General features: G+C 42.7%; 1 protein-coding gene across 1 annotated transcript in view; it reads left to right on the forward strand.

Moving 5' to 3' along the window:
• The window catches only part of LOC139751401 (ubiquitin-protein ligase E3B), a 260,968-nt gene that overhangs the window by 86,748 nt on the left and 154,433 nt on the right, over window positions 1–19,787 (forward strand). Inside the window, exons 7-8 of the mRNA XM_071666787.1 lie at window positions 59–250; window positions 4,219–4,437. Of these exons, the coding sequence (XP_071522888.1) occupies window positions 59–250; window positions 4,219–4,437 (411 nt within the window). The remainder of the gene's footprint in view (window positions 1–58; window positions 251–4,218; window positions 4,438–19,787) is intronic.

Below are 19,787 nucleotides of genomic sequence, written 5' to 3' on the forward strand. Positions count from 1 at the left end.
TAGAAATTATACAAGAATTCAGAAATATATCTTATTGTCTCTCATTTCTCTTCTCCAGGCATTACAAATGTTCCACATCAATGAGTTATTTGAGAGAGTGGTGGAATTTGTCCAAACAGAACAAAATCTGCGTATTATCTTTAACACACTTGAAGGATCGTATGCTTTGTGTCTTCTGGCAAACCTTGTGCATCTTGCATATGAAGAAAGAAATGATGCCCTCCCAAAGCTGGCATTTCCCAAGTTTAATGTAAGTTTATGATGTTTTTATTTGAAGGTTAGGTCTAGGTAGTCCTTGGAAGTTATTGATTGTATCAGTACCACATTATTTGTCTATGATTGTTGTGCAGTCTTATTTTGATATCAATCTAAATCAAAGTATCTGAATGTGGCTTAGTGTCTATAATGACCAATGTAGAATGAGTCAAGTTAACCATGACTTAGAAAATAATCAATAACAAATTGACTGATTTACCACAAACTAATATTTATCTGCAAGATAGGTGTCTGATGTGGTCCTCATAATGGAGTCACATCCCCTTACATTGCAATAAAGATATTGCCATTTAATAGCATGGCAGAAATTATATATGTTTATTATTATTATGCACGGACTGTGATCCTCGCTTTGGTTACAAGAATGTTCTTCCGCCCACCAGTGATGCTACTACTTTTGTGAATTAAGAATTAAGAACCATTGCAACACAAACCTCACCAGGTGGTAGAGTGACCCGCAGTGTATCGAGACAGACTTCCCCAGAACTTTTAAAGGGGAAGTAAATGTTTATAGTTGTGTTACAGGAGTGATAGTTTTCATACATGGTGCTCTGACAAGAAAATAGTGATATTGGAAAAGAATGTAGCTTAGACATTGAAGCTTATTCTTTCATTGGAATGTGAACAAAGGGAGCATTATGTGACATTCATTTTTCATTTCATTTCAAGCTAGAAGTTTCAGTTTTGTAAATTATTTCTTACATTTTTTTTTTTTCCACTGTCTCCCGCGTTTGCGAGGTAGCGCAAGGAAACAGACGAAAGAAATGGCCCAACCTACCCATATACACATGTATATACATATGTCCACCCACGCAAATATACATACCTACACAGCTTTCCATGGTTTACCCCAGACGCTTCACATGCCCTGATTCAATCCACTGACAGCACGTCAACCCCGGTATACCACATCGATCCAATTCACTCTATTCCTTGCCCTCCTTTCACCCTCCTGCATGTTCAGGCCCCGATCACACAAAATCTTTTTCACTCCATCTTTCCACCTCCAATTTGGTCTCCCACTTCTCCTCGTTCCCTCCACCTCCGACACATATATCCTCTTGGTCAATCTTTCCTCACTCATTCTCTCCATGTGCCCAAACCATTTCAAAACACCCTCTTCTGCTCTCTCAACCATGCTTTTTTTATTTCCACACATCTCTCTTACCCTTACGTTACTTACTCGATCAAACCACCTCACACCACACATTGTCCTCAAACATCTCATTTCCAGCACATCCATCCTCCTGCGCACAACTCTATCGATAGCCCACGCCTCGCAACCATACAGCATTGTTGGAACCACTATTCCTTCAAACATACCCATTTTTGCTTTCCGAGATAATGTTCTCGACTTCCACACATTCTTCAAGGCTCCCAGGATTTTCGCCCCCTCCCCCACCCTATGATCCACTTCCGCTTCCATGGTTCCATCCGCTGCCAGATCCACTCCCAGATATCTAAAACACTTTACTTCCTCCAGTTTTTCTCCATTCAAACTTACCTCAGCTGGTGGCTGATTTGAGTGAGAAATTGCTGAAGTTGGTGACTGAATTTGGTAGTGTGTGAAAGAAGAAAGTTGAGAGTAAATGTGAATAAGAGCAAGGTTATTAGGTTCAGTATGGTTAAGGGATAAGTTAATTGGGAGGTAAGTTTGAATGGAGAAAGACGTGAAGTGTTTTAGATATCTGGAAGTGGATTTAGCAACGGATGGAATCATGGAAGTGGAAGTGAGTCACAGGATGGGGAGGGGCAAAGGTTCTGGGAGCATTGAAGAATGTGTGGAAGGTGAGAATGTTATCTCAGGGAGCAAAAATAGGTATGTTTGAAGGAATAGTGGTTTCAACAATGTTTAATGGTTACGAGGCATGGGCTATAGATATGGTTGTGCGAAGGAGGGTGGATGTGTTGGAAATGAAATGTTTGAGGACAATATGTGGTGTGAGGTCATTTGATCAAGTAAGTTATAGAAAGAGTGTGGTTGAGAGAGCAGTAGAGGGTGTTGAAATGGTTTGGTCACATGGAGAGAATGAGTGAGGAAAGATTGACATAGAGAACATATGTGTAGGTAGGGGGAAAAAGGAGAAGCGGGAGACCAAATTGGAGGGGGAAGGATGGAGTGAAAAAGATCTTGAGGGATTGGGGTCTGAACATAAAGGAGGGTGAAAGGCGTGCAAGGAATAGAGTGAATTGGAATGATGTGGTATACTGGGGTCGACATGTTGCCAGTGGATTGAACATGGGCATGTGAAGCATCTTGGGTAAACAATGGAAAGTTTTGTGGGGCCAGGATGTGAAAAGGGAGCTGTGGTTTCAGTGCATTACTCATGACAGCTAGAGACTGAGTGTGTATGAATGTGGCATTTTTTGTCTGTTCCTGGCACTGCCTCGCTGGGGGATGCTATTTTCATGTGTGGTGGGGTGGCGACGGGAATGGATGAAGGCAGCAAGTATGGATATGTACATGTGTATATATGTATATATCTGTATGGGTGGGTTTGGCCATTCCTTGTCTGTTTCCTTGCGCTACCTCGCTAACGTGGGAGGCAGCGGTTAAGTGTAATGAATAGATATTTTTTTTATTCATATTCGTCATTCTCTGCATTGGTGAGGCAGTGTTATCTTAGAACAGAGGACTAAGCATAAGAGGGAAAATCCTCACTTGGTCTCCTTGTCTGTTCATTCTTTTAGAAAAGTTAAAAACTGGAAGGAAGGATGTTCAGCCCCCTGTTCCCTCCCCATTTAGTTCCCTTTTACAAAATGCAGGAAATACATGGGAAGTATTCTTTCTTCCCTATTTATATATATTTAAAAGCCACATTGACATCACATATACCTGCCTCACAGTGACGTGTATACCGAAACTTTCACTCAGCTCTCCATCCAGTCTTACAAATACATTTGTTTCTCTATAGAAGGCTTTAACACCATTCAACAGTTGCCCCCATCCCATATATCCTTAACACATCCCATAAAGATTCCACTCGACTTTGTCATTTGCTTTCTCCAGATCCATAAAAGGTGCATACAATATCTTATCTTTCACTAATACATTTCCATGGTTAATGTCACCACAAAAATCTGATCCATACATCCCCTATCTTTCCTGAAACCCCTCAGTTATCATGCATTCAGTCACTTTATCGCTCAGTTAGTCAACATCTTTGCATACACTTTTCATGGCATACTTAACAGACTTACTCCCCCATAATTGCTACATGCATTTGTAGCATCTTTTCCTTTGAATAAAGGAACAATAAATAATAGCTTTCATCCATTCCCCTGGCACAACCTTCTGTTACCATGCTATATTAGATATCAGATGCATCCACTCTATCAGACTTTCTCCTCCATACTTTAGCATTTCAGGCATATTCCAGTTCAAGTGCCTCTTTATCTTCATTATCATTCTTTGCTATAGGCCCTTGCATATGTATTTTCTTCCTTTTGTTCTCCATACCTTTGCATGTAACAGTTACTGCCATACTTTCTCTCACATTCATCAGTTCTTCTGAATACTTTTTCCATCTTCCTTTCACTACCTCCTTTTGATTCAGTTGCTCCCCTCCCTTACTTTTCACATTAGTGTTTTTCCTTTTATACAACCACCTCCTGTTCAGTTTCTCATCTTCCTAAAACTTTTCTTTTTGCTTTCCAAATTCTTCATCTACTCTTTCTTTGCTTCCCTCTTTCATCTTCTTACCATTCCACTTCTTTGCCCTCTTGCCACATTTGGTGTTTCTAGCATTTTGCCCTTTCATTGTGTTACTAGCTTTTGTTTGTCTGTTTTCTTAACAGGTTCACTATTTACAGTGTTCTTGATTGCTGTTCAGATTTAGGTTCTGATGAGGGTAACATCACCAAATGTATGATTAGCCTCTTGTAAACTTTTGATTCCAATGAAGATATGTTTTTATATAAATAAAATCTTTCTTTTATCAGTTTGTGGTAAAGCGTTTGCTGGAGAAGTGTGCAGAATATGTAACGACAAAGCAGAGTAGCTTGACACAGTGGCACCCTGTACTTGGGTGGTTCTCACGGCCCCTTGACCAACACCTGAATGAGTCTTTGGCATTAGTCAAGTCACAGCTGCAACTTCTTTGGTCTGGCTGCATCATTAAAGTTATGCTTTCATCCCTCTGTAATCTTGTTGCTGATCACGTAAGTTATATATGTGTTAAGATGTAATACAAAAATGGTTGGGAAATGTTGAGAGAATTATAGAAACTCTAAATTTCAGATAAGTTGGTAAGAAGAAGTTTAGAAGACTGGGAGTAATATAGAAGCTTATTTGTGTGTTTGAGATAATGTCTTTATGTTTGAATGTATAGAATTTTTTTTCTTAGATATTGAGAAATTTATGTATGCCTAGATGGTAAGCTTGGGATATCTAGAGATTTTAACTTCTCACTGTTTTATTATGAACCGTACATTACAAAACAGTGTTCTAGTGAATCACTATACAAAATTGTTAGTAGTAGAATGGAAGTTAATGATTCGTATGCAGCGTAGACAAACTGCCTTGTTAGTGAAACTCACCAATGTGTGGTATGGGATGTATTTAGGGAATCAGTGATGGATTGCGCAAAAGATGCTTGTGGCATGAGAAGAGTGGGAGGTGGGCTGTTTAGAAAGGGTAGTGAGTGGTGGGATGAAGAAGTAAGAGTATTAGTGAAAGAGAAGAGAGAGGCATTTGGACGATTTTTGCAGGGAAAAAATGCAATTGAGTGGGAGAAGTATAAAAGAAAGAGACAGGAGGTCAAGAGAAAGGTGCAAGAGGTGAAAAAAAGGGCAAATGAGAGTTGGGGTGAGAGACTATCAGTAAATTTTAGGGAGAATAAAAAAGATGTTCTGGAAGGAGGTAAATAGGGTGCGTAAGACAAGGGAGCAAATGGGAACTTCAGTGAAGGGCGCAAATGGGGAGGTGATAACAAGTAGTGGTGATGTGAGAAGGAGATGGAATGAGTATTTTGAAGGTTTGTTGAATGTGTCTGATGACAGAGTGGCAGATATAGGGTGTTTGGGTCGAGGTGGTGTGCAAAGTGAGAGGGTTAGGGAAAATGATTTGGTAAACAGAGAAGAGGTAGTAAAAGCTTTGCGGAAGATGAAAGCCGGCAAGGCAGCAGGTTTGGATGGTATTGCTGTGGAATTTATTAAAAAAGGGGGTGACTGTATTGTTGACTGGTTGGTAAGGTTATTTAATGTATGTATGACTCATGGTGAGGTGCCTGAGGATTGGCGGAATGCGTGCATAGTGCCATTGTACAAAGGCAAAGGGGATAAGAGTGAGTGCTCAAATTACAGAGGTATAAGTTTGTTGAGTATTCCTGGTAAATTATATGGGAGGGTATTGATTGAGAGGGTGAAGGCATGTACAGAGCATCAGATTGGGGAAGAGCAGTGTGGTTTCAGAAGTGGTAGAGGATGTGTGGATCAGGTGTTTGCTTTGAAGAATGTATGTGAGAAATACTTAGAAAAGGAAATGGATTTGTATGTAGCATTTATGGATCTGGAGAAGGCATATGATAGAGTTGATAGAGATGCTCTGTGGAAGGTATTAAGAATATATGGTGTGGGAGGCAAGTTGTTAGAAGCAGTGAAAAGTTTTTATCGAGGATGTAAGGCATGTGTACGTGTAGGAAGAGAGGAAAGTGATTGGTTCTCAGTGAATGTAGGTTTGCGGCAGGGGTGTGTGATGTCTCCATGGTTGTTTAATTTGTTTATGGATGGGGTTGTTAGGGAGGTAAATGCAAGAGTCTTGGAAAGAGGGGCAAGTATGAAGTCTGTTGGGGATGAGAGAGCTTGGGAAGTGAGTCAGTTGTTGTTCGCTGATGATACAGCGCTGGTGGCGGATTCATGTGAGAAACTGCAGAAGCTGGTGACGGAGTTTGGTAAAGTGTGTGGAAGAAGAAAGTTAAGAGTAAATGTGAATAAGAGCAAGGTTATTAGGTACAGTAGGGTTGAGGGTCAAGTCAATTGGGAGGTGAGTTTGAATGGTGAAAAACTGGAGGAAGTGAAGTGTTTTAGATATCTTGGAGTGGATCTGTCAGCGGATGGAACCATGGAAGCGGAAGTGGATCATAGGGTGGGGGAGGGGGCGAAAATTTTGGGAGCCTTGAAAAATGTGTGGAAGTCGAGAACATTATCCCGGAAAGCAAAAATGGGTATGTTTGAAGGAATAGTAGTTCCAACAATGTTGTATGGTTGCGAGGCGTGGGCTATGGATAGAGTTGTGCGCAGGAGGATGGATGTGCTGGAAATGAGATGTTTGAGGACAATGTGTGGTGTGAGGTGGTTTGATCGAGTAAGTAACGTAAGGGTAAGAGAGATGTGTGGAAATAAAAAGAGCGTGGTTGAGAGAGCAGAAGAGGGTGTTTTAAAATGGTTTGGGCACATGGAGAGAATGAGTGAGGAGAGATTGACCAAGAGGATATATGTGTCGGAGGTGGAGGGAACGAGGAGAAGAGGGAGACCAAATTGGAGGTGGAAAGATGGAGTGAAAAAGATTTTGTGTGATCGGGGCCTGAACATGCAGGAGGGTGAAAGGAGGGCAAGGAATAGAGTGAATTGGAGCGATGTGGTATACAGGGGTTGACGTGCTGTCAGTGGATTGAATCAAGGCATGTGAAGCGTCTGGGGTAAACCATGGAAAGCTGTGTAGGTATGTATATTTGTGTGTGTGGACGTGTGTATGTACATGTGTATGGGGGGGGTTGGGCCATTTCTTTCGTCTGTTTCCTTGCGCTACCTCGCAAACGCGGGAGACTGCGACAAAGTATAAAAAAAAAAAAAAAAAGAAAAAAAAAAAATTATATATTTTGCTTTGTCGCTGTCTCCCGCGTTAGCAAGGTAGCGCAAGGAAACAGACGAAAGAATGGCCCAACCCACCCACATACACGTCCACACACACAAATATACATACCTATACATCTCAATGTACACATATATACACACACACAGACATATACATATATACACATGTACATAATTCATACTGTCTGCCTTTATTTATTCCCATCGCCACCTCGCCACACATGGAATAACAACCCCCTCCCCCTCATGTGTGTGAGGTAGCGCTAGGAAAAGACAACAAAGGCCCCATTCGTTCACACTCAGTCTCTAGCTGTCAAGTAATAATGCACCGAAACCACAGCTCCCTTTCCACATCCAGGCCCCACACAACTTTCCATGGTTTACCCCAGATGCTTCACATGCCCTGGTTCAATCCATTGACAGCACATTGACCCCAGTATACCACATCGGTCCAATTCACTCTATTCCTTGCACGCCTTTCACCCTCCTGCATGTTCAGGCCCCGATCACTCAAAATCTTTTTCACTCCATCTTTCCACCTCCAATTTGGTCTCCCACTTCTCCTCGTTCCCTCCACCTCTGACACATATATCCTCTTGGTCATTCTTTCCTCACTCATTCTCTTCACGTGACCAAACCATTTCAAAACACCCTCTTCTGCTCTCTCAACCACACTCTTTTTATCTCCACACATCTCTCTTACCCTTACATTACTTACTCGATCAAACCACCTCACACCACATATTGTCCTCAAACATCTCGTTTCCAGCACATCCACCCTCCTGCGCACAACTCTATCCATAGCCCACGCCTTGCAGCACTTACACTTACATTCATTTAATGTGTTTAGTACAAATTTAAACAAAGGGATGAACAGCTTGGAAGTATAAATCACTCCTTTTGTAATATGAATGAAATTTTTTTTCTATCTCATTACTCTTTTTGAAATCTTCATCAGCTTAGACACCTTAACTCACAGCTGCTTGATTTGTTGGTCTTTACATGGGAGAAAGGCCACTTCCCTCTCCTGTTATGCAGAAAAATCGTAGTTGTCAAGTTGGTAAATGAATATTTGGTTTCCTTCTTAGAAGCACATTTACAAAGGATGTAAGGCATGTGTATGAGTAGGAAGAGAGGAAAGTCATTGGTTCCCATTAAATGTTGCTTTGCGGCAAGGGTGTGTGATGTCTCCATGGTTATTTAATTTGTTTATGGATGTGATGGTTCAGGAGGTGAATGCAAGAGTTTTGGAGAGGGACAAGTATGCAGTTTGTTGTGGATGAGAGGGCTGGGGAAGTGATGATACAGCGCTGATGGCTGATTGGGGTGAGAAACTGCAGAAGTTGGTGACTGAGTTTGGTAAAGTGTGTGAAAGAAGGAAGTTGAGAGTAAATGTGAATAAGAGCAAGGTTATCAGGTCCAGTAGGGTTGAGGGACAAACTAATTGGGAGGTAAGTTTGAATGGAGAAAACCTGGAGGAAGTGAAGTTAGGGTGGGAGTGGGGGGGCGAGGGTTCTGCGAGCATTGAAGAATGTGTGGAAGGCAAGAATGTTATTTTTTCGGAGAGCAAAAATGATATATATGAAGGAATAGTGGTTCCAACAATGTTATATGGTTGCAAGGCATAGGCTGTAGATAGGGTTGTTTGGATGAGTGTGGATGTGTTGGAAAGGAAATGTTTGAGGAGAATATGTGGTGAGAGGTGGTTTGATCGAATAAATAATGAAAGGGAAAGAGAGATGTGTGATGATAAGAAGAGTGTGGTTGAGAGAGCAGAAGAAGGTATGTTGAAATGGTTTGGACACATGGAGAGAATGAGTGAGGAAAGATTGACAAAGAGAATATATGGAGGGAAGAAGGAGAAGTAGGAGACCAAATTGGAGGTGAAAAGATGGAGTGAAAAAGATTTTTAGGGATCGGGGCCTGAACATAGAGGAGGGTGAGAGGTTAGCAAGGAATAGAGAGAATTTGAACAATATGGTATACTGGGGTTTACATGCTGTCAGTGGATTGAACCAGGGCATGTGAAGCATTTGGGGTAAACCATGGAAAGGAAGCTGTGGTTTCGGTGCATTACACATGACAGTTAGAGACTGAATGTGAACGAACTTGGCCTTTTTTTTTTTTTCCTGGTTCCACCTTCCTGAGGGGGGGTGCTATTTCATGTGTAGCAGGGTGATGATAGGAATGGATGAAGGCAGCAAGTATGAATATGTACAGGTGTATATATATGTTTTTTTTTTTTTTTTTTTTTGCCGCTGTCTCCCGCGTTTGCGAGGTAGCGCAAGGAAACAGACGAAAGAAATGGCCCAACCCACCCCCATACACATGTATATACATATGTCCAAACACGCAAATATACATACCTACACAGCTTTCCATGGTTTACCCCAGACGCTTCACATGCCCTGATTCAATCCACTGACAGCATGTCAACCCCGGTATACCACATCGATCCAATTCACTCTATTCCTTGCACGCCTTTCACCCTCCTGCATGTTCAGGCCCCGATCACACAAAATCTTTTTCACTCCATCTTTCCCCCTCCAATTTGGTCTCCCACTTCTCCTCGTTCCCTCCACCTCCGACACATATATCCTCTTGGTCAATCTTTCCTCACTCATTCTCTCCATGTGCCCAAACCATTTCAAAACACCCTCTTCTACTCTCTCAACCACACTCTTTTTATTTCCACACATCTCTCTTACCCTTACGTTACTTACTCGATCAAACCACCTCACACCACACATTGTCCTCAAACATCTCATTTCCAGCACATCCATCCTCCTGCGCACAACTCTATCCATAGCCCACGCCTCGCAACCATACAGCATTGTTGGAACCACTATTCCTTCAAACATACCCATTTTTGCTTTCCGAGATAATGTTCTCGACTTCCACACATTCTTCAAGGCTCCCAGGATTTTCGCCCCCTCCCCCACCCTATGATCCACTTCTGCTTCCATGGTTCTATCCGCTGCCAGATCCACTCCCAGATATCTAAAACACTTTACTTCCTCCAGTTTTTCTCCATTCAAACTCACCTCCAAATTGACTTGACCCTCAACCCTACTGTACCTAATAACCTTGCTCTTATTCACATTTACTCTTAACTTTCTTCTTTCACACACTTTACCAAACTCAGTCACCAGCTTCTGCAGTTTCTCACATGAATCAGCCACCAGCGCTGTATCATCAGCGAACAACAACTGACTCACTTCCCAAGCTCTCTCATCCCCAACAGACTTCATACTTGCCCCTCTTTCCAAAACTCTTGCATTTACCTCCCTAACAACCCCATCCATAAACAAATTAAACAACCATGGAGACATCACACACCCCTGCCGCAAACCTACATTCACTGAGAACCAATCACTTTCTCAATCAATATCCTCCCATATAATTTACCAGGAATACTCAACAAACTTATACCTCTGTAATTTGAGCACTCACTCTTTTCCCCTTTGCCTTTGTACAATGGCACTATGCATGCATTCCGCCAATCCTCAGGCACCTCACCATGAGTTATACATACATTAAATGACCTTACCAACCAGTCAATAAATAAATAAATATTTTTTTTTTTTTCATACTATTCGCCATTTCCCGCGATAGCGAGGTAGCGTTAAGAACAGAGGACTGGGCCTTTGAGGGAATACCCTCACCTGGCCCCCTTCTCTGTTCCTTCTTTTGGAAAAAAAAAAAGAAAAAAAAAGAGAGGGAGGATTTCCAGCCCCCCGCTCCCTTCCCTTTTAGTCGCCTTCTACGACACGCAGGGAATACGTGGAAGTATTCTTTCTCCCCTATCCCCAGGGATAAAATATATATGTATATATATTTATTTATTTATTTATTTTGCTTTTATCGCTGTCTCCCGCATTTGCGAGGTAGCGCAAGGAAACAGACGAAAGAAATGGCCCAACCCACCCCCATACACATGTATATACATACACGTCCACACACGAAAATATACATACCTATACATCTCAATGTACACATATATATACACACACAGACATATACATATATACACATGTACATAATTCATACTGTCTGCCTTTATTTGTTCCCATCGCCACTTCGCCACACATGGAATAACATCCCCCTCCCCTCTCGTGTGCGAGGTAGCGCTAGGAAAGGACAACAAAAGCCCCATTTGTTCACACTCAGTCTCTAGCTGTCATGTAATTATGCCTGAAACCACAGCTCCCTCTCCACATCCAGGCCCCACACAACTTTCCATGGTTTACCCCAGATGCTTCAAATGCCCTGATTCAATCCATTGACAGCACGTCGACCCCGGTATACCACATCGGTCCAATTCACTCTATTCCTTGCCCGCCTTTCACCCTCCTGCATGTTCAGGCCCAGATCACTCAAAATCTTTTTCACTCCATCTTTCCACCTCCAATTTGGTCTCCCACTTCTCCTCATTCCCTCCACCTCTGACACATATATCCTCTATGTCAATCTTTCCTCACTCATTCTCTTCATGTGCCCAAACTATTTCAAAACACCCTCCTCTGCTCTCTCAACCACACTCTTTTTATTACCACACATCTCTCTTACCCTTACATTACTTACTTGATCAAACCACCTCACATCACATATTGTCCTCAAACATCTCATTTCCAGCACATCCACCCTCCTACGCACAACTCTATCCATAGCCCACGCCTCGCAACCATACAGCATTGTTGGAACCACTATTCCTTCAAACATAGCCATTTTTGCTTTCCGAGATAATGTTCTCGACTTCCACACATTCTTCAAGGCTCCCAGGATTTTCGCCCCCTCCTCCACCCTATGATTCACTTCTGCTCTCATGGTTCCATCCACTCCTAGATATCTAAAACACTTTACTTCCTCCAGTTTTTCTCCATTCAAACATACCTCCCAATTGACTTGACCCTCAACCCTACTGCATCTAATAACCTTGCTCTTATTCACATTTACTCTTAACTTTCTTCTTTCACACACTTTACCAAACTCAGTCACCAGCTTCTGCAGTTTCTCACATGAATCAGCCACCAGCGCTGTATCATCAGCGAACAACAACTGACTCACTTCCCAAGCTCTCTCATCCACAAAAGATTGCATACTTGCCCCTCTTTCCAAAACTCTTGCATTCACCTCCCAAACAACCCCATCCATAAACAAATTAAACAACCATGGAGACATCACATACCCCTGCCACATACCTACATTCACTGAGAACCAATCACTTTCCTCTCTTCCTACACGTACACATGCCTTACATCCTCGATAAAAACTTTTCACTGCTTCTAACAACTTGCCTCCCACACCATATATTCTTAGTACCTTCCACAGAGCATCTCTATCAACTCTATCATATGCCTTCTCCAGATCCATAAATGCTACATACACATCCATTTGCTTTTCTAAGCGTATACCTCTGTAATTTGAGCACTCACCTTTGTCCCCTTTGCCTTTGTACAATGGCACTATGCAAGCATTCTGCCAATCCCCAGGCACCTCACCATGAATCATACATACATTAAATAACCTTACCAACCAGTCAGCAATAGAGTCACCCCCCTTTTTAATAAATTCCACTGCAATACCATCCAAACCCGCTGCCTTGCCGGCTTTCATCTTCTGCAAAGCTTTTACTACCTCTTCGCTGTTTACTAAATCATTATCCCTAACCTTCTCACTTTGCACACCACCTCGACCAAAACACCCTATGTCTGCTACTCTATCAACAAACCTTTAAAATACTCACTCCATCTCCTTCTCACATCACCACTACTTGTTATCACCTCCCCATTAGCCCCCCTTCACTGAAGTTCCCATTTGTTCCCTTGTCTTACGCACTTTATTTACCTCCTTCCAAAGCATCTTTTTATTCTCCCTAAAATTTAATGACACTCTCTCACCCAACTCTCATTTGCCCTCTTTCTCACCTCTTGCACCTTTCTCTTGACCTCCTGCCTCTTTCTTTTATACATATCCCACTCATTTGCATTATTTCCCTGCAATAATGGTCCAAATGCCTCTCTCTTCTCTTTCACTAATAATTTTACTTCTTCATCCCACCACTCACTACCCTTTCTAATCAACCCACCTCCCACGCTTCTCGTGCCATCACTGCTTCCCTAAATACATCCCATTCCTCCCCCACTCCCCTTACGTACTTTGTTCTCACCTTTTTCCATTCTGTACTCAGTCTCTCCTGGTACTTCCTCACACAAGTCTCCTTCCCAAGCTCACTTACTCTCACCACTCTCTTCACCCCACCATTATCTCATCTTTTCTGAAAACTTCTACAAATCTTCACCTTCGCCTCCACAAGATGATGATCAGACATCCCTCCAGTTGCACCTCTCAGCACATTGACATCCAAAAGTCTCTCTTTCGCACGCCTATCAAGTAACACGTAATCCAATAATGCTCTCTGGCCATCTCTCCTACTTACATACGTATACTTATGTATATCTCTCCTTTTAAAGCAAGTATTCCCAATCACCAGTCCTTTTTCAGCACATAAATCTACAAGCTCTTCACCATTTCCATTCACAACACTGAACACCCATGTATACCAATTATTCCCTCAACTGCCGCATTATTCACCTTTGCATTCAAATCACCCATCACTATAACCCGGTCTCGTGCATCAAAACCACTAACACACTCATTCAGCTGCTCCCAAAGCACTTGCCTCTCATGATCTTTCTTCTCATGCCCAGGTGCATATGGAAAAGAGAGACTTTTGGATGTTAATGTGCTGAGAGGTGCAACTGGAGGGATGTCTGATCATTATCTTGTGGAGGCGAAGGTTAAGATTTGCAGAGGTTTCCAGAAAAGAAGAGAGAATGTTGGGGTGAAGAGAGTGGTGAGAGTAAGTGAGCTTGGGCAGGAGACTTGTGTGAGTAAGTACCAGGAGAGACTGAGTACAGAATGGAAAAAGGTGAGAACAAAGGAGGTAAGGGGAGTGGGGGAGGAATGGGATGTATTTATGGAAGCAGGGATGGCTTGTGCAAAAGATGCTTGTGGCATGAGAAGCGTGGGAGGTGGGCAGATTAGAAAGGGTAGTGAGTGGTAGGATGAAGAAGTAAGGTTATTAGTGAAAGAGAAGAGAGAGGCATTTGGACGATTTTTGCAGGGAAATAATGCAAATGAGTGGGAGATGTATAAAAGAAAGAGGCAGGAGGTCAAGAGAAAGGTGCAGGAGTGAAAAAGAGGGCAAATGAGAGTTGGGGTGAGAGAGTATCATTAAATTTTAGGGAGAATAAAAAGATGGTTTGAAAGGAGGTAAATAAAGTGCATAAGACAAGGGAACAAATGGGAACTTCAGTGAAGGGGGCTAATGGGGAGGTGATAACAAATAGTGGTGAAGTGAGAGGGAGATGGAGTGAGTATTTTGAAGGTTTGTTGAATGTGTTTGATGATAGAGTGGCAGGTATAGGGTGTTTTGGTCGAGGTGGTGTGCAAAGTGAGAGGGTTAGGGAAAATGATTTGGTAAACATCGAAGAGGTAGTAAAAGCATTGCAGAAGATGAAAGCAGGCAAGGCAGCACGTTTGATGGTATTGCAGTGGAATTTATTCAAAAAGGGGATGACTATTGTTGACTGGTTGGTAAGATTATTTAATGTATGTATGACTCATGTATGACTGATTGGGGAAGAGCAGTGTGGTTTCAGAAGTGGTAGAGGATGTGTGGATCAGGTGTTTGCTTTGAAGAATGTATGTGAGAAATACTTAGAAAAGCAAATGGATTTGTATGTAGCATTTATGGATCTGGAGAAGGCATATGATAGAGTTGATAGAGATGCTCTGTGGAAGGTATTAAGAATATATGGTGTGGGAGGCAAGTTGTTAGAAGCAGTGAAAAGTTTTTATCGAGGATGTAAGGCATGTGTACGTGTAGGAAGAGAGGAAAGTGATTGGTTCTCAGTGAATGTAGGTTTGCGGCAGGGGTGTGTGATGTCTCCATGGTTGTTTAATTTTTTTATGGATGGGGTTGTTAGGGAGGTAAATGCAAGAGTTTTGGAAAGAGGGGCAAGTATGAAGTCTGTTGTGGATGAGAGAGCTTGGGAAGTGAGTCAGTTGTTGTTCGCTGATGATACAGCGCTGGTGGCGGATTCATGTGAGAAACTGCAGAAGCTGGTGACGGAGTTTGGTAAAGTGTGTGGAAGAAGAAAGTTAAGAGTAAATGTCAATAAGAGCAAGGTTATTAGGTACAGTAGGGTTGAGGGTCAAGTCAATTGGGAGGTGAGTTTGAATGGTGAGAGGCTGGAGGAAGTGAAGTGTTTTAGATATCTGGGAGTGGATCTGTCAGCGGATGGAACCATGGAAGCGGAAGTGGATCATAGGGTGGGGGAGGGGGCGAAAATTTTGGGAGCCTTGAAAAATGTGTGGAAGTCGAGAACATTATCCCGGAAAGCAAAAATGGGTATGTTTGAAGGAATAGTAGTTCGAACAATGTTGTATGGTTGCGAGGCGTGGGCTATGGATAGAGTTGTGCGCAGGAGGATGGATGTGCTGGAAATGAGATGTTTGAGGACAATGTGTGGTGTGAGGTGGTTTGATCGAGTAAGTAACGTAAGGGTAAGAGAGATGTGTGGAAATAAAAAGAGCGTGGTTGAGAGAGCAGAAGAGGGTGTTTTGAAATGGTTTGGGCACATGGAGAGAATGAGTGAGGAAAGATTGAACAAGAGGATATATGTGTCGGAGGTGAAGGGAACGAGGAGAAGAGGGAGACCAAATTGGAGGTGGAAAGATGGAGTGAAAAGGATTTTGTGTGATCGGGGCCTGAACATGCAGGAGGGTGAAAGGAGGGCAAGGAATAGAGTGAATTGGAGCGATGTGGTATACAGGGGTTGACGTGCTGTCAGTGGATTGAATCAAGGCATGTGAAGCGTCTGGGGTAAACCATGGAAAGCTGTGTAGGTATGTATATTTGCGTGTGTGGACGTGTGTATGTACATGTGTATGGGGGGGGTTGGGCCATTTCTTTCGTCTGTTTCCTTGCGCTACCTCGCAAACGCGGGAGACAGCGACAAAGTATTAAAAAAAAAAAAAAAAAAAAAAAAAAAAAAAAAATGACTCATGGTGAGTTGCCTGAGGATTGGCGGAATGCGTGCATAGTGCCAGTGTACAAAGGCAAAAGGGACAAAGGTGAGTACTCAAAGTACAGAGGTATAAGTTTGTTGAGTATTCCTGGTAAATTATATGGGAGGGTATTGATTGAGAGGGTGAAGGCATGTACAGAGCATCAGATTGGGGAAGAGCAGTGTGGTTTCAGAAGTGGTAGAGGATGTGTGGATCAGGTGTTTGCTTTGAAGAATGTATGTGAGAAATACTTAGAAAAGCAAATGGATTTGTATGTAGCATTTATGGATCTGGAGAAGGCATATGATAAAGTTGATAAGAGATGCTCTGTGGAAGGTATTAAGAATATATGGTGTGGGAGGCAAGTTGTTAGAAGCAGTGAAAAGCTTTTATGGAGGACGTAAGGCATGTGTACGTGTAGGAAGAGGAAAGTGATTGGTTCTCAGTGAATGTAGGTTTGCGGTAGGGGTGTGTGATGTCTCCATGGTTGTTTAATTTGTTTATGGATGGGGTTGTTAGGGAGGTGAATGCAAGAGTTTTGGAAAGAGGGGCAAGTATGCAGTCTGTTGTGGATAAGATAGCTTGGGAAGTGAGTCAGTTGTTGTTTGCTGATGATACAGCACTGGTGGCTGAATCATGTGAGAAACTGCAGAAGCTGGTGACTGAGTTTGGTAAAGTGTGTGAAAGAAGAAAGTTGAGAGTAAATGTGAATAAGAGCAAGGTTATTAGGTACAGTAGGGTTGAGGGTCAAGTCAAGTGGGAGGTAAGTTTGAATGGAGAAAAATTGGAGGAAGTAAAGTGTTTTAGATACCTGGGAGTGGATCTGGCAGCGGATGGAACCATGGAAGCGGAAAGGAATCATCGGATGGGGAAGGGGGCGAAAGTTCTGGGAGTGTTGAAGAACATGTGGAAGTTGAGAACATTATCTCGGAAAGCAAAAATGGGTATGTTTGAAGGAATAGTGGTTCCAACAATGTTATATGGTTGCGAGGCGTGTGCTATGGATAGAGTTGTGCGCAGGAGGGTGGATATGCTGTGAGATGTTTGAGGACAATATGTTGTGTGAGGTGGTTTGATCGAGTAAGTAATAATAAGGTAAGAGAGATGTGTGGTAATAAAAAGAATGTGGTTGAGAGAGCAGAAGAGGGTGTTTTGGAATGGTTTGGTCACATGGAGAGAATGAGTGAGGAAAGATTGACAAAGAGGATATATGTGTCAGAGGTGGAGGGAACGAGGAGAATTGGGAGACCAAATTGGAGGTGTAAAGATGGAGTGAAAAAGATTTTGAGTGATCGGGGCCTGAACATGCAGGAGGGTGAAAGGCGTGCAAGGAATAGAGTGAATTGGAACGATGTAGTATACCGGGGTCGACATGCTGTCAATGGCTTGAGCCAGGGCATGTGAAGCGTCTGGGGTAAACCATGGAAAGTTGTGTGGGGCCTGGATGTGGAAAGGGAGCTGTGGTTTCAATGGATTATTACATGACAGCTAGAGACTGAGTGTGAACAAATGTGGCCTTTGTTGTCTTTTCCTAGCGCTACCTCTCACACATGAAGGGGGAGGGGGATGTTATTTCATGTGTGGTGAGATGGCGATGGGAATCAGTAAAGGCAGACAGTATGAGTTATTTACATGTTGTATGTGTATCATTAAATTTCAGGGAGAATAAAAAGATGTTTTGGAAGGAGGTAAATATAGTGCGTAAAACAAGGGAGCAAATGGGAACTTTAGTGAAGGGGGCTAATGGGGAGGTGATAACAAGTAGTGGCGATGTGAGAAGGAGATGGAGTGAGTATTTTGAAGGTTTGTTGAATGTCTTTGATGATAGAGTGGCAGATGTGGGGTGTCTTGGTCGAGGTGGTGTGCAAAGTGAGAGGGTTAGGGAAAATGATTTGGTAAATTGAGAAGAGGTAGTAAAAGCTTTACGGAAGATGAAAGCCGGCAAAGCAGCAGGTGTGGATGGCATTGCAGTGGAATTTATTAAAAAAGATGGTGACTGTATTGTTGACTGGTTGGTAAGGTTATTTAATGTATGTATGATTCATGGTGAGGTGCCTGAGGATTGGCGGAATGCTTGCATAGTGCCATTGTACAAAGGCAAAGGGGATAAGAGTGAGTGCTCAAATTACAGAGGTATAAGTTTGTTGAGTATTTCTGGTAAATTATATGGGAGGATATTGTTTGAGAGGGTGAAGGCATGTACAGAGCATCAGATTGGGGAAGAGCAGTGTGGTTTCAGAAGTGGTAGAGGATGTGTGGATCAGGTGTTTGCTTTGAAGAAAGTATGCGAGAAATACTTAGAAAAACAAATGGATTTGTATGTAGCATTTATGGATCTGGAGAAGGCATATGATAGAGTTGATAGAGATGCTCTGTGGAAGGTATTAAGAATATATGGTGTGGGAGGCAAGTTGTTAGAAGCAGTGAAAAGTTTTTATCGAGGATGTAAGGCATGTGTACGTGTAGGAAGAGAGGAAAGTGATTGGTTCTCAGTGAATGTAGGTTTGTGGCAGGGGTGTGTGATGTCTCCATGGTTGTTTAATTTGTTTATGGATGGGGTTGTTAAGGAGGTGAATGCAAGAGTTTTGGAAAGAGGGTCAAGTATGAAGTCTGTTGTGGATGAGAAAGCTTAGGAAGCGAGTCAGTTGTTGTTCGCTGATGATACAGCGCTGGTGGCTGATTCATGTAAGAGACTGCAGAAGCTGGTGACTGAGTTTGGTAAAGTGTGTGAAAGAAGAAAGTTAAGAGTAAATGTGAATAAGAGCAAGGTTATTAGGCACAGTAGGGTTGAGGGTCAAGTCAATTGGGCGGTAAGTTTGAATGGAGAAAAGCTGGAGGAAGTGAAGTGTTTTAGATATCTGGGAGTGGATCTGGCAGCGGATGGAACCATGGAAGCAGGAAGTGAATCATAGGGTGGGGGAGGGGGGCGAAAATTCTGGGAGCCTTGAAGAATGTTTGGAAGTCGAGAACATTATCTTGGAAAGCAAAAATGGGTATGTTTGAAGGAATAGTGGTTCCTACAATGTTGTATGGTTGCGAGGCGTGGGCTATGGATAGAGTTGTGCGCAGGAGGGTGGATGTGCTGGAAATGAGATGTTTGAGGACAATATGTGGTGTGAGGTGGTTTGATCGAGTAAGGAATGTAAGGGTGAGAAAGATGTGTGGAAATAAAAAGAGTGTGGTTTAGAGAGCAGAAGAGGGTGTTTTGAAATGGTTTGGTCACATGGAGAGAATGAGTGGGGAAAGATTGACCAAGAGGATATATGTGTCAGAGGTGGAGGGAACAAGTAGAAGTGGGAGACCAAATTGGAGGTGGAAAGATGGAGTGAAAATGATTTTGAGTGATCGGGGCCTGAACATGCAGGAGGGTGAAAGGCGTGCAAGGAATAGAGTGAATATGAACGATGTGGTATACCGGGGTCGACGTGCTGTCAGTGGATTGAACCAGGGCATGTGAAGCGTCTGGGGTAAACCATGCAAAGTGTGTGGGGTCTGGATGTGGAAAGGGAGCTGTGGTTTCGGTGCATTATTACATGACAAGTAGAGACTGAGTGTGAACAAATGGGGCCTTTGGTGTCTTTCCTAGCGCTACCTCGCACACATGAAGGGGGAGGGGGATGTTT

Source organism: Panulirus ornatus, chromosome 11 (genome assembly GCF_036320965.1).
Source record: "Panulirus ornatus isolate Po-2019 chromosome 11, ASM3632096v1, whole genome shotgun sequence".
NCBI lineage: Eukaryota > Metazoa > Arthropoda > Malacostraca > Decapoda > Palinuridae > Panulirus > Panulirus ornatus.